Source organism: Carex rostrata, chromosome 14 (genome assembly GCF_964058835.1).
Source record: "Carex rostrata chromosome 14, lpCarRost1.2, whole genome shotgun sequence".
NCBI classification, from domain to species: Eukaryota; Viridiplantae; Streptophyta; class Magnoliopsida; order Poales; family Cyperaceae; genus Carex; species Carex rostrata.
The window spans coordinates 5,846,836-5,874,287 of record NC_135931.1 but is presented as its reverse complement, the minus strand read 5'-3'; the positions used below and the strand labels follow the sequence as shown (position 1 = coordinate 5,874,287).

Here is a 27,452-nt window from a genome sequence, read left to right as displayed (position 1 = left end):
TTGCATGGGATGTTTATGAGCGTACGAGGACAGACAAACAAACATGGAAAATATTTTGCAAAGCAAGCTACTCAATATGGGGTCAGGTTGTGCCAAGTAGCAACAAAAGCTAGACATCTATTTTATTCAGTATCTCCTATAACTGAGCATGTAAGAAAGCTCTAATCTAAATTCTGATGTCAACTGTCAGTGTGCTCATACGTCAACCATTCATAAAAAGTTAAAATCATCCATCCGTGAGCATGTAGGAAAGCTATTTTTCCTATTTCTTTTTTTCTTTTTCCTTTTTGTGCTAACATTAATCAATGTTGTGTTGTCAGTAACAGAACCAATTGTACATCAATCTGTCCATCCATCACACAAAGGACGCATCTAGAATGAATCTCTCTCCAATAGAGATCCACCAATATATCTGTATCAAGCTAAGGGTGTGGTTTTCTACTAGCACAATAACCCTGTATACAACTAAATTCTATACATCGATTCTAGATAAAACATTTAACCTAGGTTTATCATGAGGGAGCCTCTCAAGCTGAACATTACCACTATCGGAGCCATCTTCCTCCATCCGTACATCATTCAAGGCTCTTTTAGCATATATGGTGAAACCTATGGTTATGACCCCAGCCACAATGAAGGAGAAAACATTGTATGCAATCTCAACAGGGGTCATCTTGTAGTTGTTATATTGCATGTCTGCTATGGTCATTATCAAGCGCCCACTGCCAAAAATACAGAGATTTTAGTTAGTGTGCAAAATTGAAGAATAAAGTTGCAGAAAAGGAAACCAATAATATAATGATCACAACAGTCGGCATTGTTTCATTCTTTCTGTTCATTAGTTTCCCCTTTTGTTGGTTATCTTCTAAATCAGGGCTGTGCAGCACAATATCTGTAGTTCAAAATTCTACCAACATGAGCAACATGAGTATGCTCAAAATTGTAATTCTAAAGAATAACATAACTAAATGATATAAAAGAGTGCTATCAAAGAACCTATTTTTGAGTTAGGTGGATAGACACTAGTTTCAAGTCAGCATAATGGATAATTGGGGTTCTTCATTTGAAATACTAGCGATGGAAAAGGCCTGCTCGTCAGGTCAATGAACCAGATCCATTCAGTTTCCAACTTATTTTATTTCTTTTTATGTCACTCTGACCTCCTCAAACACTCAGCCAACGATTGATCCCCAAACATATATACACTACCACTAATAACAACTCAAATAATAAGCAACAATTAACAGGTACATATTTTATCACTATAACCCAGATACATGCTGTTTAACCTGCAGGGGAGTGTACATAATACCTATAAATGTAGATAAAAGCTTCTGGTATCATCCCAGCAATAGAACCGGCAAGGTAAGGTCCAAACCGGATGGGTGTAATGGTGACAGCATAGTTAAAGATTGGATATGGAAATGGCGAGATTCTGAAGAGGGTAACCACCCGAAACTGGTCCCACCAGCTACCTTCTCCAGCCTGTCTTATTATTGCTACCTGTTGTGGCCATTTCTTCAACCATTCCTTTTTCATTCAATAAATCAAAGTCAAAAATAACCTTTTCTCAGTAACTGCTATCACATATCAGTCAAGATTCTGGCTAGCAATTGTTAACCCTAGCTGTAGCTCACACCAGTTAAGACTGACCGGTTAAGCACTCTTTTTAATTTTTTTTCCAACTAATATAGAAAGGTTAAAGTTCCATCTTAATAAAGAATATACTGACAATGTATACTCAACATGCATCCACAACCAACCAAATTCATATTATCTGACAATGTATAGTTTCTTACATTGATACGGTCCCGAAATGAGCACCCAATCATGAAGGGAAGAACCATACCAATGGTGGTGCCAACCATGATAATAACAAAGCCAAGACCATAGCCAAATATCATCCCAGACAACCACATGGAAGGACCTGAGGGAATGAATACAATTGGGAAAATTGCAAGAGAGGCTATGAGCACCACCACAAGCACTGGCCGACCAAATGCTGTTGACTCCCATTCCATTATTGGCACCAGCACCTACATTCATTTGTTTTCCTTTGCAAATAAGACATCAAATTTAATTCTTTCATGTATATTTTGTTGCTACTTTGCAATTAACGCCCAAAACTTTTGAGACATTTGCAAACAGTATTTAATGTCACGTTTCAGCTTCCTAGTTCGTACTAAATTGTTATGAATAGATTTGTTACAGTTAACATAAGGAAGCCAAAGATTGGTTATTTTAGGTTTCAGTGATTGCCAAGAATAATGGGTGCTTACACTACATAAAAAATGTAAAGATGGTTCGAGTCAGTAGGAAATGCAGTGAGATAACGGTGCAATTGCAAAGAATTCTTCATTTTCATTTTAATACTTGTTTTCCTATCGTACACTTAATACAAAAAAGAAAGGCGCAACCTTGTACCTTTTCAAAGAGAATGGGGACACCCCACTTGATGAATACATAGCCAGGGACTAGGGAAAACACAAAAGCAAATAGAAATTTGATCCACCAGGTAAAGAATCTTGACTTGGTGAGCTGCGATTCCACTTTTGTATTACTGGTGTTATCTGGCGGTCCATGCTGACTTGGTATTACCAGCCTTGAATACTCGTCATCCACCTTTATATGTATTTCTTGGTCTGAGTTGTTCATCTTTCGTGTAATTTCACTTAAATCCGACATCACACGTATGGAAATATTTGAATCCTACAAGTTGAAAAGTAATGACATGAAGACGAAAACGATCACATAATGCATTGGATGAGGAATACCATTTACACCAGTGGTGCAATCAAGCACTATTCTAAGCCAATTAAGATTGAAACTTACAACTTCAATCAAATAAACAAGATTTCACCTAAATTCACCCAAAGTGGTGCAATCAGCTTCAACTGACCCCAATGAAACTTCTACTTAGTTTAAATTTAAATCAAATTTAGAATTGAACACTAAAAAAATTGTACTATCTACACCATTTTAAAAACCCAAACAAGCATCCAATGGTGCAAATTGAGCTCTTAATTTAACCAGATCTAGCTTAAATTCGTCCAAAGTTGAGAAATAAGTTAAATTGTGCTCAATTGAATCCAACTTGACCTCAATTCGACAAACTTCAACAGCCAAAGAATACAAAGCTACACAAAGCACAAAATGTAAAATGAAAAAAAAGAAGAAAGAAAGTGGCTAAACAGACACAGAAATCAAGTTTTGGTATTGGTGATTGAAATCATGAACCAATTTCTGGTGTAATGAAAATGGAAATGAATAAGGGATAATCTAGCATGATGATTAAAAAAAATGCAACAAAAAGGTGAATTTTGTCTCTCTATTTGTCCTAATTATTTTGGTCTCCTGAGGTGTTTACAGAGCTCATTGTATATATAACTGACAAATGACAAGTATGCTTTTCATTTTTAATTATTTTGCTTGGATGAGAGTAATTAGTGTGTAGATTTTCCGAAAGGCTACTATCAACTCCCATTTCAACAAAATATAGTAGTCAACACTGCCTAGAGCAGTTGGATAAGACATCCGTTCTCCCACGGGAGAACATGGGTTCGAGTCGTGTGAGTGCCTAAGGGCTTTAATAAAAAATAAAAATAAAAAGTAGTAAAATCTTAATTGTTATCCAGCTGTACCACTACAGTTCTGACCAGTAAGTCATTTAAAATAATATTTAAGCTTGGACCCTAAATTAAATTAATATTGAGCAAAAGTGTTTTTAGAACCCAGATAAAATTAAAAAAAGGGCAAACCAACCCTGGCGATGATTAATTTTCCAAACAAAAACTGTGTACCAAACATACAAAGTTTCAGTGCCTCAACGCAGTTTTATTTAATTTTCCATTTCCCACTCTGGTAAAATAAAATGGGTTAATTTCTTATGTACCCTTCAAGAGTTGTTGAATTTCTTATTTACAGGTTGCTCCACAGATGTATGGTTGATATGAACAAAAGATGATCGAAGTATTAAAAAAAGGAAACATTTAAGCACCTGATCTTGATCTTCAACTTTCTCGCTTTTCTTTGGCAACTACGAGCAACTCCTCTAATTCACCCTGGACAACATTTAAACAGATGAATAAACATGGATTAGTCATAATTTTTACCCAATTTTACTAAAATCAGTAGGAAACCACACAATTACAGAACAGCCATGAACAAACACAATCCAAGATCAATAAATAGAAACATAATTGACACACACATGGATTAGTCATAATTTTTACCCAATTTTACTAAAATCAGTAGGAAACCACACAATTACAGAACAGCCATGAACAAACACAATCCAAGATCAATAAATAGAAACATAATTGACACACATGTCAGGAGCTGTCATAGAAGGAGAAGGCAGCGCTCGCCGTTGGATCTGGTAAGAAAGAAAGGCGAATAAACGGAAAAATAACCGGTGGGGTCTAAACTTACAATGAAAAGAGGAATCGACCAGATGGAGAAGGTAAAGAAGGTAAGGGTTATTATGAGGTTTTCTGTTGATAGTTTTTTTTTTTTTTTGATAGGCTTCAGGAGCTCCTTTTACTTTTGTTTTCAATTTCGTTTTCTTTCTAGAAAGTAGGAAAGAGGCCGCCTCCGACAAGGAATGGAGACTTTGCCACGCGGCAACTTTACTCCGAGGACCTGCCATATAGTTATGGTGCACCTGGTCTATTTAATATATTCATGAACTGGATAAACTATTTAATTTTTCTTCTTCAAACCGGACGACTGTAAAATATTTTTTTAGGATAAATAAATGGATAACGCGGCCTATGGCTATGGGATTGTAGTTGAATGGATAATGGGAAAAATTAATCTCCTGATCATTTTTTTTTTTAACTATTTGATGAAAAAATAATAAATAAATATAATAAGTATTAACCTAATTTCTTTCTTTCTTATATAAATTATTACATTAAAACAAAATAGAGGTGATTTATAGCAATTTATGCAATTAGTGGTGAAAACAGTATGGATAATATCCGATCCGTATTCAGAAAATTTGGTGTGGATATCCGACATCCGAATATCTATGTGGATATAGATACTGATATAATTTTACGTTTCAATTCGAATAGTATATATATATCATATATTTTAATATATATTATGAAAAAAATATGTTATTCATCATTATAATTAAATAAATATTAAGAAATTTAATATTTTTTATATTATTTTAATAAATATCTGATTTGATTTGTATCCGTATCCGTATTTTGAAAATTAAAAAGGAATATGAATATAGTTTTACCACTATCCGCTCCGTGTCTGCTCTGATCCTTAATCATGCTACATAAGATTAAAAAGAGAGAGTAAAGAATATAATGTAAATTGTAAAATGGTGCTTGTTATTAAAATGTCAAATATAACTTCTTTGAATAAGAGTATCTAATTTTCTCAAATTCTAGAAAATAGAAACCTTACAAGAACCTTTATATAGAACAATATTTTTAGTTCCAGTTGTGCATCTAGCTAATAAAACATGTACGTTTAAGAGATTTTTCAGAAGGAAGTCTCCAGGAAATCCAAAAAACAATTGCGTCCAATTACATGTCTGCCTTGATCCATATTAGAACAACAGAAATTGTCTGTCCATAGCCCAATGTATTGGCTATATTATGTTTAATATTTATCTACTATTTTGTCAAATACATTGGCTATAATATATGAGGAGGGATCAAGTTACAACACTTGAAAGTTACAACAAAGTTACAACATTATTTTTTTTCATTTTCAAAGTCCAAATCGTCAATCCAAACCGTTAGATATTCAATCTATATTAAAATGTGCTTACAGACCAAATTTTACATTTTTTGAAATTTTTTTGCTATTTATTAAGATGGGTAAAAAATTGCTGTTTTTAATGGTGCAGAATTTTAATAAAAACAGCGATTTTGTACCCATCTTAATAAATAGCAAAAAAATTTCAAAAAATATAAAATTTGGTCTGCAAGCACATTTTAATATAGATTGAATATCTAACGGTTTGGATCGACGATTTGGACTTTGAAAATGAAAAAAAATGATGTTGTAACTTTGTTGTAACTTTCAAGTGTTGTAACTTGATCCCTCCTCATAATATATATGTTTTTGTAATTTCCGAGGAAATATAAAATTACTGAATTAGTCTTCTTATTTCTGCTAAGTTCCGTATACATAAAGGGCCTGTTCGGCAGTAACTCTGAGAGTTACTGTTCACGTGGGAAAAAAAAAATTCAGTCGACTGAATTTTTTTTTCCCACATGAACAGTAACAAGCAGTGCAAAATTCGGTCCAACCCATACCCATTCCCATTCCTGCGTTACTGCCGAACAGACCCAAAGAGTGAGTCTATGGTACTATGCATATCACGGGTTGTTACCGTGCTACGGCTTTATATTTGAGTTTTCAAATCCTAACGGTCGATCCGAACCGTTCATCTTGTTCTCCATATTAATATGTGTTTGGAGACCAAATTTTACATTTTTTGAAATTTTTTTACTATTTTTTTAGATTTATTGAAAATCACTGTTTTTGGATGGTCCAGAATTTTCAGATCAAGTGATTTTCTAAATATTTAAAAAAATAGTAAAAAAATTTCAAAAAATGTAAAATTTGGTCTCCAAACACATATTAATATGGAGAACAAGATGAACGGTTCGGATCGACCGTTAGGATTTGAAAACTCAAATATAGAGCCGTAGCACGGTAACAACCCGTAATATGCATAGTACCATAGACTCACTCATACATAAAACTCTTTTGAATTTTTTAGTACGCAATAGACGCAACAAATATATATAATTTAGAGGTCATTTGAATGCACTGGTGCTGTATACTTAAAGCGATAGGTACATTTATATTAATAAAAACCGGTCCATCGAAATCAAAGACCAACAGAGATGAAAGGGGAAAACAATTTCAAGAAAAGGACAACATTACGGTTAAGGTGGATCGTCAATATATTTTGTTGAACTAATTAAGTATTGAGTCGCTGTTTGATATATCTGAAAAGTCATATCAAACTTTAGAAAACGGTATGACACTTTTATATATTTGAATTTATGACCCAGTTTGTGATTTTCTATTTATTAATTCACGTCATTGGCAGTGGGACATCATTTTCCAATAAATACAGCTTGAAACTGGGGATGCAGCGTGAAGATTTTCAAATACGCTTTCATTATATTTATATATGCTACACGAATATTCGCCCTCCACTGTGTTGGACTTGGAACAAGTATCCTCTCCAGTACTTTAAAATGGGACCGACTATTTACAGTCCAGATTTATTTTTAACCAGGTAAATTTAACTTAGTAGCTCTTTTAAGATTCATATCAAGTTGAAATAACAGTACGAATATGCCAATTCTAATGAACAGTGGATTTACGGTACCGGAATTGGATCCGAATTCATCGTGTTGCATAATTTGCAATTCAATTGGATGATTTTGCAGCGTGTTTACACCTATGCTATGCTGCATCAAACATCTGTAGATTTTCTTTTGAAAATATATCTCTAGCACTGCTAGGGGTGCAAACGGGTTGGATATTATCCGACCGTATCCGATTTTGAATCCGATTCTGTATCCAAAAATTTGATATGGATATCCAATATCTGAATATCTATGCGGATACGGATACAGATATGGTTTTAAATTCCGTATCCGAATAATAGATATATACTATATAGTTTAATATATATTATGAAAAAAATTATGTTTTTACTGTTATAAAAAGCGGATATCCGTACCCGTATCCGTATCCGTATCCGTCTAATATCTGATCCGTATTGGTATCCGGAAAATAAAAACGAATACAGATATGGTTTTACCACTATTCGATCTGTATCCGATCTGTTTGCACCTTGCACTGCTGTGCAATAGGAGAAGGAATTTGTATCCTCTCCATTACTCAAAAGAGAATTTTTTGAATTAATAAATCTCAATCATCTAATTTTAAACGGAGCCAATTTGACTTTTGTCTATAACATAGGAGGTCTTTTAATATTAGTGTAGATCTAATCCGCACTAATCTTAAAACAAATTCGATAATCGAGATACGTTAACTCAAAAGATTTCATTTTGAGTTAATACAAAGGATACAAATTTGTAGGGGGAGGGGGGGGGGGGGTCTGGATCCTCTAAAGTAACTGAAGTTTTTATTTTAATCGGGACTGTTCGATTAGAATAATTCCAATCTGAGGTAGAATGTGTGGAATTCTTCAATATTTGTATCAGAGCAGATTGAACAGCTCAGATTTAAACTCAAAATTTGAGTTACTTTAGAGCATCTACATCCCTGAAACTCTTTGAGTTTCTAATCTGATGTGGCAGTTTCTAAATCAGTTTTAGGGATGCAGATGGGTTTCTTATTTAGCAACTTTGCTCCAAAGTTTCTTAATAAGAAACCGTTTATAAACTCTGACGTGGCCAAATAATTCGCTGAAATTCTTTTCTCTTGTAATTTATTTGTTGATGTGGCAATTAAGAAACTCTAATTTTGAGTTTCAGGGATGTGAGGGTTTATAAACTTTCAGAGATAAAGTTTCTAAAAATTAGTTAACAGTTATTTAGAAACTCCAAGAGTTTCAGGGATGTAGATGCTCTTAGAGGATCAGGGCAGAAACATTGCGTGAATTTTGAGCGAATCGCATTGGATATGATATATAGATGTTCTTTGGAGTGCCCCAAATCCCAATTCATGATAACTAATTCCGTCATTTATTTTAGCTATTTGGTTTTTGGGATGTTTTGATGTGATCAAGTTCTTTATGTCATTTAATGTAACTACACTTTTATTTATATTTCAAAAAAAGTATAAGTAATTATAATTTCCTCCACCTATCCATCTCCCAATTAACTTTCTATTTTAACTATAATTATCATTTCTAACAACTTTTGTTTGTTTCTTCTTCTTTTTTCTTTTTCTTCCACCTTCCATCTTTCTCTTTCACCTTCATCTTCCTCTCCCACCTCCGCCCCCTCCTCCCTCTTCCACATCCGCCACTCTCACCTTCGCATCCTATCTCTCTCTCCTAGGTCCGCCTCTCTCCACCTCCGCCTCCTACCTTCCTCTCCCACCTCCGCCTCCCACATCCGTCTCTCCCACCTCCGCCTCTACCTCCCTTGCCCATCTTCGCCTCCGCCTTCATTTTTTCATCAATAAACTCCCTCCGTCTCCCACCTCCCACCCTCTTACTGTTAGTTTGTAATAATCTAGAAGTCAATAATACGATAAATTATCATAAAGCTTTGTTCATGAATTGAATGTTTATTTATATATCATTTTGTTGCCTGGAGTATTATTGAATTTATGGATCATTTCGAGTTCATGACTGAAATTGTGAAACTCCATAATATAGATGATATATACTCTTAAAAGGTCACTGACCAAGGTAATTAGCAGGAACACTAATTACCGCGATAAGGTTAGTATGTGGATTAAAAGATGGTTAAGTTTTACAAACCACCTGACACGAGATGTCATTTTAATCACATAGATACATGTTCTAGGAACATGGTATTTGACAGACCCCGAATGAAACATTAAATAGAATTGTGTTCGTGTCATTTATGTTTTCATTCAGTGTCATGTTCTACAGTATGAGGTATTTATCGTTCCCACTGAGAAATATGTATGTGTGATTGTTATCCACCGCTGTCCGTAAAAAGCAGTCATAACGGTAGCTTTTCCATATGTATAGCTTAGCTGAGGAAGTGATAGTTTACCAAGAATACTATTTGTCCCTCGTATCTCTATACGAGCTATAGCATCACTGGGCCCCTTGATAGAGTTAGATTATCTGCTAGCGGTATAATTACAAGAATAATTATATTTGATAATCTGCTCAAGATCAAGAAAAGATTCAGTTAGCAAGGATGACACACATCTACCTTGAAACTGATCTGATAGCTATGAGACAGAAGAACAGACACAAGTAAATTGTTTACTGGATCGTGATATTGTACAGTACAGCATCATCTGTGTAATTGGATGGTCATGATGTGTTGCCAGATGCCACTCATGATTATAGAAGTTAAAACAGTTTTAACTCTATTTACCAACATAACACAGATCCTATTGGGTCACACCATATAGGAGTTAATCGGAGAATCTTATTGTGATTGATTATAAATTGGTTATGATCAATAGTAAGATGGTTATAATTAATTATACGTGTTATAATTAAATTATAAATGTTATGTAAAAATAACAAGCAAAAACATTGGTTAATTTATAAACGTGTGTGACACGTTGTATAAAAGTTAACCGGTTAATTTATAAATGTGCAGGACACGTTGTATAAATTACCGAAACAACAAACCGCAAGAAAAATATATATATAATTGTTCAGAATAATTATACGAATATTATTTGTGTTCGGGCCGAGGGCATTCGGGTCTTTTCATATTCGTCCTTATCCGCATGACATGTCATTGATCCTATCCAGATGACATGTCATCAATCCTATCCACAAGGGCAAAATGGTCATTTCACACCTATGCCACCTTGCATGTGTAGAAACATGGAGAAGAGTGTGGAAGGGTGTGGAAGGGATATTTTGGTCATTTCACATATAAAAGGATGAGGTGTCAATGGCATACCTTGTAAATAGGCCGAACTTGGAGGGCATTTTGGTCTTTTGCAACCGACCCTAAACACTATAAATAGGGGTGGAGGGGTAGAGAGAAATTAACTAAATTCATTCGTACCGGTTTCGTGTTGAAACGGATCGGTATTTTCTCTCTTTCTCGGTTTCTCTCCCAAATAGTGTTTCGGTTGAGAAAAGAAAGTTATACGTACTTGACGTATAATCTTGCGGGTTGTTGTGGAGTATATTTACGGGATCGATGAATAGTGTTTTATCGAATTTAGCGGTATGTCAGTTTTGCATATTGATGAAACTGAGCAACCGAAAATTCGTGTTTACGGGTTTTCATCTTTTTCCCCGTGAATAGTGTTTTTACAGAATTCTGCGGTTTACGGTATTTCTGGCAGAAGAAATAAACCGCTCTCCGGTTAGTCCTGGTGGATAACCGATAGAGGTATCACACGTGTGATACTCCGAGTCGATTCCTTCCCTGGTGAGGCTCTACTCGCTCGGTCTGCATTCCAACTGTGATTTGGAAACAAGGTATAAATATGCTATATTAATCTATTTAATTGGTAAGTAGATTAAATTTTTAGAAATCAATCATGGAGTAGATCTGTAAAAGGATTAAATTGGGTTTTGATGCCAAAGGAATACTGAAGGTGGACCGCCTTGGAAAGTTTCCTGACATACCCCGTTTAATCATGAGCTTAAGTTGGCCGTAGAAATTTTTGTTCTACGGTCATTCCGCACCTTAAGTCTAAACGGGTTTTGGTTAGCACCCCGAAACCCCAACACTTACACCTCCGCCTCCATTTTTTCCGTCTATGCCTGCTGCTCCCGCTTCAGCAGACGTTCTGCCGGAAATCACCCGTCACTCCATCCCAGTCAAGCATGCCTCTGCCAAGAATGAATACTAGAGCACGCCTCTATGTATACTTCAACGTTGAATGAATACTTCAACGTGTATCAAAATAATTTTGTATATGTGAATACAATTAATCCATTTCATGTCTATGTTCCCCTTCCTCATGAAGTAGAGAGTTATTTGCAAAAAACAAAGATTTATTAACGGTGAATTAGGTCACTGCGTACTAAGTAAATGACATAAAAACAAATTTTGAAAAAAAAAATAGAGATACATGAATGAATACTTGATGTCTTAGATATGAAGATTTCAACGAGTATGAATAAATACTTGATATCTTAGGTATGAATACTTGCGTGATAAAATATTAATACTTGTGCAACAGACAACTCGAAAGTATATTATCATAGATCTCATTTGAAAGATAAAATTGTGTAGAAAACGTTCGTGGTTTTAGATTTGCAAAATTTCTCACAGATCGTTACAAAAATTAGTTAGATTGAACGGAGAAAACAAAATCACTTCTAAAAACATGTAAAATATGGATGAGTGATGTGTCCGGCTTTTTTATTTACACTTGCACGATGCGGATGAATACTTTCTCAATGATGAATGAATACTTGCATGACGAAATATAAATACTTGTGTAACGGACAACTCGAAAGTATGTCATCATAGATCTCATTTGAAAGAGAAAATTGTGTATAAAATATTCGTGGTTTTAGATTTGCAAAACTTCTCATAGATCGCAAGAAATATTGGTTAGATTGAATGGAGAAAAAAAATCACCTCTAAAAACGTGTAAAAGATGTACGAGTATTGTGTCTAGTTTTTATATTTGTACTTGCACGACGAGAATGAATACTTTTTCGATGAGGATGAATACTTGTGCAACGGACAACTCAAAAGTATGTCATCATCGATCTAATTTGAAAGATAAAATTATGTAGAAAACATTCGTGGTTTTAGATTTGCAAAATTCCCCACCGATCGTCAGAAATATTGATTAGATTGAACGGAGAAAAAAAAAAACCACCTCTAAAAATGTGTCCATTTTTTTTTAAATACTTGATATCTTAGATATGAAAACTTGATGTGTTATATATGAATACTTGCGTGCGCCAATTGTAAAATCTTTCAAATATTAGGTGGTCCTCAAATAGTAAGTAGTCCCCTAGGTAGTTAGTAGTTATTCAGTAGTTAATAACTAGAGGATGAAATGAGGGATTGTTACAGGGGATAGCTAGGTGCTCCCAAAAATATATAATATCAAATTTAATCCATTTTGATAATCAGAAGTTCCGAGAGTGAATGAAAATAGTTAACTTTTGGAATATTAATTTTGAGGAGGGTTTCAATATTTCATGTTTTTCATAATTTATAATTCATCGTACTTCATATTTTATATTTTTGTTTTTAAAATCTAAATTATCGATTCAAACTGCTCAACATGATATTCATATTAAAATATATCTAGACACCAAACTTTATAATTTTTGAATTTATTTATTTATTTTTAGATAGGTACAAAATTCCTGTTTTTGAACGACCCATAAATAGTGATTTTGTACATATCTTCAAAAGTAGTAAAAAATTTCAAAAATTATAAAATTTTATTTCAAATATATTTTAATATGAATATCATGTTGAGCGGTTCGGATCAATAGTTTGAACTTTGAAAACGAATATATTAAATATGAGACATACCTCATTATGAAAGGTATGGGTTATCCAGAAAAGTATTTAGTATTTAGTATTTAGTGCATAGTGAAATTTTACATAAATGCATCTCATGAACAAAAATGAACTATTTAAATTTGACTTCTAAATTTATTCTAGTACACCTAATAGTATTTTTTTAGTTGTTATTTTTTAAAATTAAACACGTATCTCTTTATGGAGAGATAATAGCTCGTACCATTGGCCGAAATTTTTAAATATATCATACTCCAAAAAAAGATAAACCAAACAATCTTAATTTCTGAAAAATTCGAATTTTGACACGGCCGCATCTCGTAGGTGCGGCCACCTTTTTTCTGGCCGCATTTAGAGGATGCAGCCACTCCTTTTTTTTTCGTTCAGATTGAACTACCGCACGAGAAGAACAAAAAAAAAAGTGGCCGGATGCGGCCGTGTCAAAATTTCGGTACCATTAGACTATGTTCGCGGTTCTGAATTTTAAGTACTGACATATAAAACAGAGATGATGATATTTAATGACGCCGTATAAACACAATTAAATAAATTATAATATTTAGTGGCGCTAAAAACTTATGGCATCAACTTTTTCTTCATTTATTTATTGATCTTTCTACCTCTGAATTATGAATTATTTTTTCTTTTAAAAAAAAATTATGAATTATTTTTGAATAAAAAGAGATTAAGACATTCTTAACAAGGGGCTGTTTTGGACAACGTTAGGTGGATCCGTCTGGCTAACTAAATTTCATGCAACCTAATAGAAGGTGGAGCTTAATCATTGTTGCTCACTTGACTTAATATTGTTTTAGTAATGAAAGGGGTAAGATACTTTCTTTTCATAAATTAAACTGATATTGGAGCATGAATTTTTTTTTTTTTCTTTTCTCAGTGATGTGTTAAATTAACATGAATTGACATAAGAAATGCGCGTCAATTAGATTGATGTTCAAATTACGAAATTCCATGGTCATTGCTATAAATCATAATTATTAATTATAAATATGTTCTTAATTATTTAGAAAATTTAATTATTAAATTTGAATGCAATTAAAAAAATAGCTGGTCATTTATTAGACGGTTTGGAAATTTTAGCAATATAGTTTTGTTAACAGTTAATTGGTAATTAAATATGAGTAGAACTAGAGTGTTTTCTTACTGAGTTTAACTTCAAAATCTATCAAATTGATTTCAAACGACAAATTCAAACCATCAAAATACATTGACATGCATAATTTATAAATTTTCGAATTAATTTATTATAAATTCAAACTGTCAAAAGAATATTTATAAATTAATATTAATACATGTATATTTCATAATTTTTTTAATCACTTGACTTCATAATAAACTAATTAAAATTTTTACATATTTTAAACATAAACACTTCACTCGTAAAATAGACCGGTCTCAACGGTTTGAATTCATCGTTTAAAGTTGATCCATTAGATTTTGAGATCAAGCTCACCAAGTTTTTTAATGAGCTTAAGAACACCCTAGTTCTACTCATTAAGTATTATTAAAATTGCACTAATTTATTTGCGTAAAGTTTGTCAAAATGTCAATGTTAATAAGAAATATATAATTTTTATTTTACATCGTGACGATATATTAACATGTAAACTTTGTCACTGTCATCATAATTTAGATGGTTAACACATCTCTTCGCAATAATTCACGATTCATTATTTAGTTGTAAGATATCTAAAATGACAATGATTATATTCCATATTTTGTTTACAATGTGATCTTGAGGATGGCCTAGCTCTCTTTTTCTTGTTCAACAGGCCTATCGCCTTAGATCGATCCGAATCGTTCAATGTGAGTTTGCACGAAATTTAAAATGAACTTGCTCTTTATACTCATTAATAATAAGAAAGTCTTCCTGAAATTTTTTTTTTTAAAATATATTAAAAAGTTTTTTTTTTTGAAGAAGATTACAAAAAATTTTATATGATATCAAAATTTATATGATGTTCATGTTAATTTTATTTTGAGCGATGCTGTCATGGATCAAATTTTTTTTTCAGATTTTTATCCGAATTAATCACAGTCGTTAATTTTAAAGGGTAGAATTGGAATAACGTCATAATAATTTTTTCCATTGATCTCCGTCCCTTTGCTCTCGACACTTCCTCTCGTAGATCTCAGAGATGCGAATTCGCCAGGGAGAGGTGATCTGGAAGCGTATCCTCTGCGGAATTTTTCCGTGCGGAGCTTTTAATCTGGTCCGTTCGTTTCGGATCGGATGGACTGGATTAAAAGTTTCGCAAATTTTGAGTTTTTTTTAAAATTCGGACAAGATCTGGTCCATCCGATTTGAAACAAACGGACCAGATTAGAAGGCTCCGCCTAGAAAAACTCCGCCGCGGATATGCTTCCAGATCACCCCTCCCTGGCGAATTGAATTCGTATCCTCTGAGATATCTCAAACTTTGCGTGACTTTATGGAAAATGTTAACCGTTTAAATACGTTCTGGACGAATCTCAAAGCACACATAATACTGACCCCTACATCACCCCTGAATAGGCACTGGACACGTCGGTCACGCAAAAGTTGAGATATCTCAGAGGATACGCACTCTGGCGAATTCGCATCTCTGAGATCTCTCTCCCTCCTGTCGTCTCTTCCTCTCGTGGATCGCCTCCTCCCTTGCGAATTCGCATCCTCTGAGATATATCTCCCTCCCTCCCGTCGGTCGGCCCTTCTCCTTTGCTCCGTATCTCCCCCTCCCGTCGGTCGCCCTTTCTCCCTTTGCTCTGTATCTCCCACTCTCGTTCTCTCCAGTTGCTTTGTATCCTCTGGCCAGTCTCTCTCACGCACACACAAGACCCTTTCATCAGAAGGAGGCCAAAGCAGGTAACTGATTCTTTCTCTGGGTTTGAAGCATCGGTTTGACAATCATTACCGGTCTGTATGTCAATTTGCCTTTCTGCCTGATAAATTTTTTTGGGTGTCATAACATTGGTCCTGAGTTTTGGGTGTATTTAGGTAAATTTGAATCGATTTTACTTCAGGAGTTCAGTTAACCTCTTTTTTTTTGACACATCCTCTTCTTCCTCTTCTCTCGAATTCCAATTCGGCGCCATCAAATCATATTCATTGCATAATTTCAGTTTTGTAAAACTTGTGAATCAACTGAGTCAATAAACTTAATTATTGATGAATTGAATCTAAATTGATTTTGACTCAGTTAAGTCATGAGCTTTCTGTACACCTCTAACTGTCATATTTTTCGTTAAATTATAAATGCAAAGAAATTTAGAAGTGGAGGGATCTAATGCAGCACGAAACTATACAACATCCAAAGTGACACTACCATAAATTAGTGACAACTCAATGATTCGGGAAAGGTTCGGCGAGGTCAAAAATTCGTGATTCGGGAATAATACGGGTATAATTCGGAAATAATTTGTTTTTGTACGAAACAAATAATATATTAAAATACTGAAGTTGTAAAAAGCAAAAAAATGAGATTGTTTTATTCATTTTAATTTTTCTGTTAGTGTAAAAATAGAAAATTTAACATAACCGTGTTTATTTAGTTCTACTCTATGAATTCTATTAATTTTATGACTTAGTTTGATTGGATATGCATTGCTTCATTTCACTTTTTTTTTTATTCACGGACACATTTACCAGTTTTGCAAATTTTTGTGATTTTCACCATCTTGAACAGGTACAAGGTTGTCTTAAGTGTACAATTACTCTCACATCAAGATTTTTTTCTTAAGGAAAAAATAAGGGTCATGCCTATATTTCATTTATAAATTGCGGTTACAAAGTTTGTATCCACTGGATTTAAAAAGAGAAAATTAAATTTAAATTGCTCAAATCAGTTGAGCTAAAAAAGGAAGCTGAAACAAATAGTAAAAGGAAAGCAAGATGTTCAACGAAACAAAGTGGAATGCCTTAATTTTATAATTGAAAAAAAAGATGAAGCTTCAATCCTCCAGCTGCAAGTTGTGTCTCCCTCTTTCCGTACCAGCAATCGCATGTAGAAGTCTGGTACACTCCATGTTCTTCATCTCCGTACCAGTAATGTACCAGAACTGTTGTTTGCCTCCTCTAGGTGCAGACTAGAATCCTCCCCCACTCGTTTCAAGGTTCACTAGTACCCGATCGGTACTGCTTGGTACCACCATTTCTTAGTGTCAATTTATGGTTTTGGTTTTTACACTTGACCATAATATAGGTTTTTTTTTTTTCCCTAGGGTTTCATACCATCTGACGTGAAACAATATTAACATTGCAAATTGATTCATAGATATGCAATAAATTCAACTTGTCAGATAACTAGAAGTGTAAAAGTCACATTTAGGTCCTTAGTTCTATTCCTTTATTATTTTCTTTATATCACAGAAGGTACCACCTTGCTAATCTCCCTTGAAATATACTGACAGAATTCATCTTTCTCTCTTGGCATCTCTACAAAAGGGAAAACAAATTAGACGCTACATTTTTGGAACACGAGTACATTGCTAGCTAAGCTGCAGCCACAAAGACAAAAAGAACAAAATAAAATTGAAGCACAATAGATATATAAATTCAGCATATTTATTACTCATAAAATAATGTTTACTTTGTTGTGCAGTCAATTTCTTTCGCAAACATCCCTTTTTACCAATTATTTTGGAAAATTACACTACTGACCAGGCACCATGCTCTATGTCACTCCTGCAAACAAGGAGGTTCTCTTGCAAACTCCATTGCCAGTATTGATGGGGTACATAATGTCTTGAGACCTTCAATTCAAAATAAAAAAAATTCAGTACCCCATTACTGATAAGTTTACACATCTGACAAGACCATGCCAGTCCAGCATATGTCTGGCCTTTTTGTCATTTCAATTTGCCTAATCAAGAAAAAATAACAATGTAACAGCATAAAAAGCTCTTATTCTAAGCTAGTATAGCAGGTGCCACAATTATCAATCAAAACCAAAGGCGCAAAGGGACTACTTGAGCTAATACCTCTACCTGCTTTCTAGTGTATGACTGCCATCTGTTGATGGCCATGAATTATTACTCTGTGGTTGTTAATGTTTTGGTGATCTTCACCCAGTGACATGATTAAGTTATGCAATCCCATACCTGCTCAATTTCAGATAAACATATGTATTACTATTACCTATGTACATAAATATCGGTTGACTATCAGTTGAAACATAGGTTATTTTCCAGAAAAACCATTGAAAGTTTCTTCTTCACCCTCCAAAACAAAAGGAGATATATTTATCACAGATGATCAGTAAACTTGAAATGCGACATTTACTAGGTTAGAACTACAGGAGATATTACGTATAACCTGCAAAATCTACTTCCTGGATCTGCTATTACCTATATAAATAATTTTGTACTTACAACCCCCCAAAAAATATACTAACTAATTTTGTAATATTAATTTTAGTAATCCCTGTCAATTTCTCCAAGTTCTTTGCCTCAGCTTTAGCAAATTTCTTTTCTCTTTGTGCTCCTTGGCATGGGTCTTAAGAGACATCCATTGCTGCTTGTAATTTTGGATTGTTTGTTTTAGTTCCCTCACCTCTGCATCCAGTTGCTGTACCCCCGGTTCCTCCATTCTCGCCTCTATTTCATGACCTTGTATCACATCATTGAGTTGTACATCCACCAAGTAAAACAGATGTCAAGTGCATTTTGATCATCTCATATTTTGCAAGTACCAAAATCCAAACTTAAATTTCTAAATTTACTTGTCATGAAATAACATGATGAACTTTAGAACTTTTTCACTGATGTCCAGAAATATGGGCATTGACCAGCCAATATTATACAGGTACATTTGAAATACAATCTTGACCATTATTTAACCACTTTTGTTTCATTTTTTATCGACTCACATTTTCCATTTGAGTAATTAGGTTAAAGTTTTAAATTAAGGCTAAATTTGATAAGTTTCATTGAGATTCAAATAATTTGCACAAGTCACAATGAAGTAAGCACAATTGGGTTAAATTGAAGCTTAATTGCCTAATTAACTCCTTAGTTGGGCTTCTGGAACATGTTTGAGGTTTCTCATCTTTTTGAAGCTTATAAGCAAGATAAACATGAACCTTCTGCTCAATCACCTAGTCCCAAAGCTTCAAGGGTTAGTGATAAAGTGCCTTTTTCCACCTTTCACTAACGCAAATAAAAAGTCTATTCTCTAGGGAGTTGAGGAAGAATGGATGTGTCTTATGTACATTTCCTTTTAAGTGTTTGAAGATGTTTTATGCAAATATGCTTAATGGTTGTTTTCCTGTGTTTTGTCAATCTTAAGTACTTCTGAGGGGTTTCTTTAGATTTATTAGCAGTTAGGGGCAATACAGGTTGCACCAGTTTGAGCGTAGTCAGATTAAAGGGGGTAGGTAGTACCAGTTGAAATGGTTTCAGCTGGTTAATAGTTGGTAGTTTCCTTTTACTGTGAACCTTGTAACATGAATTTATTTCTGATTAATGAATCCAGTTACTCGCCTACCCCAACTTGTTTGGGACTAAAGGCTTGGTTGTTGTTGAATGAATCCAGTTGCTCATTCCACTTTTTTCAAAAATAAAAATCTAGTCTCAACAAGTACCTAGCTTAGTTCTTTTCTGTGGACTGCTATCACCTCCCAACTAGCAAAGGTTAAAAGAAGTACCACAGAGATCCTTGAAGTGAGCTCAGCTTTTCCATCCTCAGAACTGGGCACCTCATCCAGCGATTTCAGCAGCTGGAGCTTTTTGTTTCTGAATCACCAAAGCATAAAATTGAAACAAAAATTCCACAGTCAAACAATATCAAAGCATAGTTCATTCATAAGTAGCGATACAGTAATTTCAACTCAACAAAGAATTGCAAATATACCATATCCCCTTACTATCCAATACAAATCCATTTCCAAATATACCCATAGTTTTAATCTAGGACGAAATGGGCAGACTCCAGAGTTCGGACCATCAATGAAGAGTGCAATATTATACTGATATTAAAGTTTAGTTGGTGTTACAGGGCCACATCTTCATTCTTTTTTAATAAATTAAGCCTCAAGCAAAATTGTATCGAGAAAAGAAAATAACTAAATGAGATCAACCAGTACTGGCCAAAATTTCAGACGGTACATATTGCTATTTACCACAACCTAATCATAGAACATAGCAAGTGCTCGTTTCACTTGTAATACATAAATTGACAACAGCACCGAGATGTTGCAATGTGCATAAAATAGAAGTAGAATAGGGAGCACCCGTGTACTCACGGCATCCACCTATAACTGCAATCTTACATACAAATTCAATAGTGGTGCCTTGTAAGGCTTGAAAGACTCTGCCAAGACAAATTTGATATTCATGGACATTTGATATTTATGGGCATTTATTCATGAATTTATTGTGATTCACAATATTACTTAACTAATTGTTGCTATTTCTCATTTTAGTCTGCAGGCAAACATTTTGCCTTGCACAAATCCATCGCATAAGGCTTGATTACGGGCAATCTATTGTTTTAGGTAACAGGTGCGACAAGGAGAAATGGATTACATGTATGGACCGGGGAGGAACCACCTATTCGTACTACAGGTACCAATTAGTCTTTGTGTTTTTTTATTACTTCAATTTTTAAAATCCACACAGGATTTATTTTCTGCTTTTACTTCAAGACATACCTAAAATTACTGAGTTGAAGGAAAAAAAAAAATTATTCATAGCTAATGCTAGGATAAGGTCTTTATGTACCAGTTAGTTCAAAACGGTACTCCATTGAATGTCATTTTTGTCTATTTTGTCATAATATTCTGGGGAGATTTGAATGCAAGAGAATTGAAAATATCTTCAATTTTTATTATGTTGGGTTCTATTTGTAAATAAAAGCGAACTATTATATAATGAGGTTAGCAGGAAATGAATACTGACCATAGTTTGATATTGCTAATAAGATACCATCAGTGGCATTAATTGTTTGGTGCCATCATGTACCTGATAGTTTCTGTTGTGGTTTTTTGTTCTGAATTTGTTCATTTGGTCATTGAATTTAATGTTTAATTCATTTGTATTTCTTTCTTTGTTATTTTAATAACAGAAAATTTAGTAGAGAACATGTTAGGTGATTTTCAGTATGAGGTGCAACCGCCTTATTATTTGTTGTACCAAAATGTAACTCAGGAGGTTAATGGCATTTGGTTCTACAACCAAGCTGATTGTGAAGCTGTTGCCAATCTTTTTGGCAGGTATTGCCCTAACAGCCATATTTTACTTTAATTTGGGATTAATGTTATTTGGTATAAAAATAGTCAAGACATACAATTTGCCACTTCAAATGCAAAATCTATAGTTCTGTACATTGCATGATACTTGCAATGCCACAATAAGTTAGCTGTCAGTGTTATAGCCATGAGAAATTTCTGGTGTTATTTGCAATTATTGCAACATGTTGGGCATAACTTTCGAAAAGCCCAATTGTTATGTCTATGGTAGTTTGAAAGCTGTCTAAATAATGAGACAGTGTAGTTCAGATCTGTCATCCAAATTAGAGTACTAATTTATCTGTGAATTTCTGTATTTATGTTAGGATTTAAGTTGCAAATGGCTTTGCTGGTTATATGAGTCAGCTTGTGAGTGGTATTGACACTGGGTTGCTTTGATTCAAATTGTGCTGTGAAACTTCTAAGAAATTAACTCCAAATGGTTACAATGTATTGTGCTTACTTGATCATGTGTAATGCAGATGGATGCAAATGGGCTGCTTCACAGCACACAAAAGTTTGCCTACTCAAAAAGTTTGTCTACTCAAATGGGCAAGATCAACCACTGATTGTAGCACTGAGTGATGAATTGAAATTTAATTAATCTATTTGTGTGATAATCAGGTTCATGCATACTTCAATTTTAGGCCATCAAGTGTTTACCTCTCTGTCAACTATCTAGACAGATTTCTCTCTGTTTATGAAATACCTGTAAGAACCTCAAAAAATTTCACCTTTTTACATATTTTACCATAAAAAGTAACCCCATTAACATTGAAAAAGTTACGTCGGTTTTGTAGGAAGGTAATGCTTGGATGATACAGCTCTTATCAATTGCATGTTTATTTCTGGCATCCAAAATGGAAGAAACTCTGGTTCCACTTCTCTTGGATTTGCAGTAGGTTCTTTGACTTGCACCATTCTATTTTGTATTTTCATTTTACCATTTTTTCAATTTGATTGGTTGGTGATGCAAAATTTCTGTTTGAAGCAAGAAATGTACAAAGAATGGAACTTTTGGTTCTGAGTACTCTCAAATTTAGAATGCAAGCAGTGACACCTTTCTCTTTCATGGATTATTTTCTCCACAAGTTCAGTGACGGAAATGGCCCCAAGAAGTTTCTGATTTTACAGTCAGCTGATCTCATCTTGACCATGATTAGAGGTATTATTTTTTAATTTTAACATTCATTAAGTTATATAGGATCATGAATTAGTGTAGAGCCCGGTACAGATTCATATGTAGCTAATACTGTACTTGCTTTTTTGAATCAGTTTAGGTTGTATTATCGAGGCAACATGCTAATCTTAATTAAGCATTACAATGAACAATCCGTTTAGGTTTTATTCATCATGATAAATATTGCTTGATAGAATCAAGGACATATACATGCCAAACTATATCTCACATAAGCTTACCTTAGAAAAATGCTGTTTAGAATATTATTTCTATCATTTTTCCTCCACAGGTAATTAACCATCATCATTTTAGAAGTATGAACTTCTTTGCAAACAATCCTACTTTAAAAAAAATTACTTTTAAATATATACACACACAAGAGTTATAAAAGAAGAAAATTTCCATTCTATGACATTATCCATGCTAAGGCACAAGGCACCCCTTTGACTCTTTCTTCTCTGATTTTGGATCCCACACAGGAACTGCAGGCGATCACTTCGAGAGACGAGAGATTCATTCTATATTGTATTTAGATCCAATTTTATTTTAATATTCATGAATATTATTGTATAAATATTTTTTTCATTGATTTATCTTTTTAATAAAAAATTGTCATTTTGTACGAGAATTTATTTTTGTTATCTTAAAATATATCCCGTCACAGAGCACGGGCACGATACTAATATACATATATATATATACAATTTTTTTTATAAACTCATTTTTTTATAATATATGTATGTGTATATATAAATATATACATATACATATATTATATTATATTATATATATAATATACATATACATACATGTATTATATTATATATACATATATATATACATGTAGAGTAAGGCTACGTCATTTCGCGAATTAAATGGGGTGTTTTAATTCGCACTCATATCTCTAGTTTCGAAGTCCAAATAGTCGATCCAAATTGTTAGATATTTAATCTATATTAAAATGTGCTTGGAGACCAAATTTTATATTTTTTTTGAATTTTTTTTACTATTTATTAAGTTGTTTTGAAAATCGCTGTTTTTTAATGCCTACCGTTGAACGAAAACTTAAACTGAATTTTTGAGGCAATAAACGACGTTTTTTTTCAAATTATGATGCTTCAGATATGACGATGCTAGGGTTCCCCCCAAGCAAAATCGGATCCGTCTTGTCCTCCCCTTTCCGAAAAGTGCTCATACGGACAAATCCGACTTTCCTAGCCAAAGTTATGGCCGTTTAAAGTTTTTTCGAAAGTTAAACTTTGGAAAATTCATAACTAACTGTAACAAAAATCAAAATAAGTTGAAATTTATGTTAATTATGTATATTTTTGAATGCTCTACATGCTGATATAATCATTTTTGCATGGACAGAGATCTAATTTGAGATTTGAACATATTTTAGTAGCTCTAAACTACTGTTTTAGTACCATAAATAAAAAGAAGATCAACAAGCTGTCAGAGCTTGAAATTTTTTGAATAAATGCCAAGTCCTTAATTAGTGTTAATTTAGACTTGTGATATCCAACTGACAAATAAAATCAAAGTTATAAAGAGTTACGACATCACTTCATAAATATATCAAATGTCTTATTTTTTGGCATACACTATAAATAAGAAAACTTTTTATTCACAAAATTATTTAAATCCAAATACTAAGATCTCTAAAAAAAAAAAGAGGACCGCTCATGGGAGGGGGGGGGTCTGGTGGCATTTCTGGGCCGCCCGTGGGCCTGGCGGTCGGGGCAGTTTTGAAAAAAAAAACAGATGACAGGGGCATTTTTAAAATTAACTTTTTTTGATAGGATATTAATAAAAATGGCAGGTTAAACTCTCTTGAATAATAAAAAGTTTTGGGCCTGTAGTCCCAATATCTGAATGCATAAAGTCTGAATGATAGAAATTGATATTTAAGCAAAAACAAAATGAGAAAGGTGAAATTTTGAGATGTACTCACCTGTGGTGGATGCAATAATTTTTTGGTAATTAATTAATCTGGAAAAAGAGATTAGGTTATTTTCTGAGCCAATGTCCTTTGTTAGAGTTTAGGAATCAAATGGGTTTAAAAGTTAGGGTTTTGCATTTTATTTAGGACTTTGAGTTTTCGATCTGAGCCAATTTCTTTTGTTAATTTACAACTTCAACTCTTGGGTGGTGATTTAGGTTTCCTGATAGTATCAGAGTTCTTCTATATTTCATCTATCAAAGAGAGATATGTTACTATTCGAAACCTACATCTCCTCTCTGAATATGGCACCTTGAATGACATTGAACAAAATGTATGTTCATTTAAACTATAACAGAATATGATAATGTTTGTTAATTTTTCTATTTGTTAGCACCTGATATAGAGAACTTCAACGTGATATTGGTGGAAAAGACCAATGCTGCAATATCTACAAAAGGTAGTAAAACAATCATTTGTATTTTGTTTTAATTTTAGAAAACTATTCAATGTTACTTATTGTATGTTCACCTACATCGATCTCCAATCTGAATGTGGCACTTGGAATGGAATTGAACAAAAGGCATATATGTTCATCTAAATTGTAACAAAATGGTAATGCTTATCAATTTTTCTATTTGTTAGTGGCTGATATGGAGAACTTCAACGTGACATTGGAGGAAAAGACCAAGGCTGTAACTAATATCTCCGAAAGGTAGTAAATTAAGCCAACATTTGTATTTTGTTTCAATTTTTAAAAAATATTCATTGTTACTTAATAATGTATGCACTCAAATTTTATTCCAATTTCATCCACTAGTAATGAATATATATATGGAGATAATTCCGAGAGAGGACCATTGGATGAGGCTCCGCGATGTACCTATTTGATCAACATATTGGTTACTCCTGTACTTAACGAGTTTGATGAAGCACAAAGGCTGCAAGCTAGAGGGAAGGATGAAGACAACTTGTAACTACTCTTGTATGATTTGAATACGACTTGCAAGTTAATTTTAACTACTCTTGTATTTTCTATCTAGGGGAACGACTTGTATATGTATAATATATATGTTGTTGATGCCTATGTTGCTGATGTCTATATATTGTTGATGCCTATGTTACTGATGCCTATATGTTGTTGTTGCCTATGTTGTTGATTATATTATATGTTTTAAAAATGGCTAGGCTAGTCCGTAATACAAGAATTAATAATAAAAGATAATAATTACATATACATCACCATCGGCTCAGATATTAATAACTGCTAGAAAACTAGGATCTGCCAATGCTAACTCAAACAAAACAGATGGTGCAAGACACTATTGCAATCGGCTATTAAAATTCATTAAACAACATCAATCACATTTGTCGTCGGTGGCGAAACGAAAGCGATGGCGTTGGGTTCGCCAAACCCGATGATCGAACGTGCGTTGTCGATGGTATATTGATTAACGTCATCGATTTTGAGCCGATAGCATATGTATGTACATTTTCTATCAGGGTGATAAGCAACGGTTCGAACTCCGATGGTGGAACATAATTTCAACCGATAGTGAAGTGTTTTTCTCTAGTAGTGTTGTGTAGAGTGGAAAAAACATGTTGTGCCGTGACTTTGGTATCATGCCGTGCCGTGACCAAGTGAACAGTGATCCGTGCTGTGCCGTGACCAAAATGTCAAGGGGTGGTCACGGCACGCGAGTCATGGAGTGACTCGCGTGTCGTCACTATTCAAGTGCCGTGTCCGAATGTAACTAATCACGTTTCTCATGTTTAACTATTTTTTCATAATTTAAGTTAGTTTCTTCAAGATTCACTATTTGATTAAGGCCTAGCAGTTCTAATTACACGTGACTCGTGTGATTACGTGCCGTGACCGGATCTTTCGCGTGCCATGCTGTGCCGTGACCAAAATGTCAAGGGGTGGTCACGGAACGTGATATGCGAGTCACGACACGAAACAGTAACATGTGTCGTGCCGTTACCGTGTCGTTCCGTGACGGAGCCAGCTCCGCCGTGCCATTTTTCCCACACTAGTGTTGTGCGTGAGATCGACTTGTATAAGTCTGTGTGGCAAACGCATTCGTCTTGTTAAACACCACACATAGTAGTCGACTATAGTAGTCATCCATAACGGACATTTCTTTACCTGGCCTCTTGCCCGCTCAATAAGTCTTTGTGACAAGCACATGCGACTCGTTAAACACCACCCAGTTGATCGACTACTACTCTACAAAAATTATGTATGACCAAAGAATTTGTTTAGTTAGGTAAAATACTGACTAGTTATTATTGTAGACAAATGTAGTCAATGCATGCAGATTAGTGTAGACAAAAATTTGTCCGAACCGTTGATCTTGTTCTCTATATTAATATGTGCTTGGAGACCAAATTTTACATTTTTCTGATTTTTTTTACTATTTATTAAGCCACTTTGAAAATTGCTGATCCAACGGTGGCTTAACAAAACAGTAAAATCAGCAACCACTGTTGGATCAGCAATTTTCAAAGTGGCTTAATAAATAGTAAAAAAAATCAGAAAAATGTAAAATTTGGTCTCCAAGCAAATATTAATATGAAGAACAAGATGAACGGTTCGGATCAACGTTTTGGATTTTGAAATTTCAAATTTGGACCGTATGCATATCGGAACATATGCATACGAATGCACATTAGTCACTCTCTCTCTCTCTCTCTCTCTATATATATATATATATATATAGAGATGGGCTATGGTGCATTGCAATGCATAGGCCATGGTGTGCATTGGACTATAAATCACCGATTCAAAGTCCAAATGACCGATCCAAACCGTTCATCTTGTTCTCCATATTAATATGTGCTTGGAAACCAAATTTTATATTTTTTGGAATTTTTTTACTATTTATTAAGCCACTTTGAAAATCGCTGATCCAACGGTGGCTTCTGATTTTACTGTTCCAAACAGTCACCGTTGGATCAGCGATTTT

General features: G+C 34.0%; 2 protein-coding genes across 3 annotated transcripts; one reads left to right on the top strand and one right to left on the bottom strand.

Moving 5' to 3' along the window:
* Positions 1-237: 237 nt before the first annotated feature.
* On the bottom strand, positions 238-4,524 carry LOC144565222 (uncharacterized). Of its 2 annotated transcripts, none has more exons than XM_078314913.1 (6): positions 4,329-4,524; positions 3,998-4,061; positions 2,425-2,709; positions 1,800-2,036; positions 1,313-1,530; positions 238-722 (listed from the first exon to the last, which is right to left on the bottom strand). In XM_078314913.1, exons 3-6 carry the CDS (start codon positions 2,683-2,685, stop codon positions 473-475), a joined length of 966 nt encoding a protein of 321 aa, XP_078171039.1. In that variant the 5' UTR covers positions 2,686-2,709; positions 3,998-4,061; positions 4,329-4,524; the 3' UTR covers positions 238-472. The 2 variants fall into 2 exon arrangements, with proteins under 2 accessions (XP_078171039.1, XP_078171040.1); XM_078314914.1 differs by having other exon boundaries at positions 4,432-4,523.
* An 11,173-nt stretch (positions 4,525-15,697) lies between these two features.
* On the top strand, positions 15,698-25,460 carry LOC144565575 (uncharacterized). The gene is made up of 10 exons (XM_078315365.1): positions 15,698-16,002; positions 20,558-20,699; positions 21,282-21,346; positions 21,844-21,895; positions 21,986-22,072; positions 22,162-22,259; positions 22,405-22,526; positions 24,878-24,943; positions 25,129-25,198; positions 25,304-25,460. The coding sequence occupies exons 2-10, from the start codon at positions 20,652-20,654 to the stop codon at positions 25,458-25,460; spliced, it is 765 nt and encodes a 254-aa protein (XP_078171491.1). The 5' UTR covers positions 15,698-16,002; positions 20,558-20,651.
* Positions 25,461-27,452: the final 1,992 nt, after the last annotated feature.

Excerpts from the sequence above, each read along its gene's own strand:
- LOC144565575 (XM_078315365.1), top strand. The coding sequence starts at position 20,652 with ATGGATTACATGTATGGACCGGGGAGGAACCACCTATTCGTACTACAG. Across the intron at positions 21,347-21,843 it reads GTTGCCAATCTTTTTGGCAG|ATGGATGCAAATGGGCTGCT; the intron begins GTATTGCCCTAA and ends TGTGTAATGCAG. Across the intron at positions 21,896-21,985 it reads AAAGTTTGCCTACTCAAAAA|GTTCATGCATACTTCAATTT; the intron begins GTTTGTCTACTC and ends TGTGATAATCAG.
- LOC144565222 (XM_078314913.1), bottom strand. The coding sequence starts at position 2,685 with ATGTCGGATTTAAGTGAAATTACACGAAAGATGAACAACTCAGACCAA. Across the intron at positions 2,037-2,424 it reads TCCCCATTCTCTTTGAAAAG|GTGCTGGTGCCAATAATGGA; the intron begins GTACAAGGTTGC and ends AAATGAATGTAG. Across the intron at positions 1,531-1,799 it reads CATTTCGGGACCGTATCAAT|GAATGGTTGAAGAAATGGCC; the intron begins GTAAGAAACTAT and ends TGAATGAAAAAG.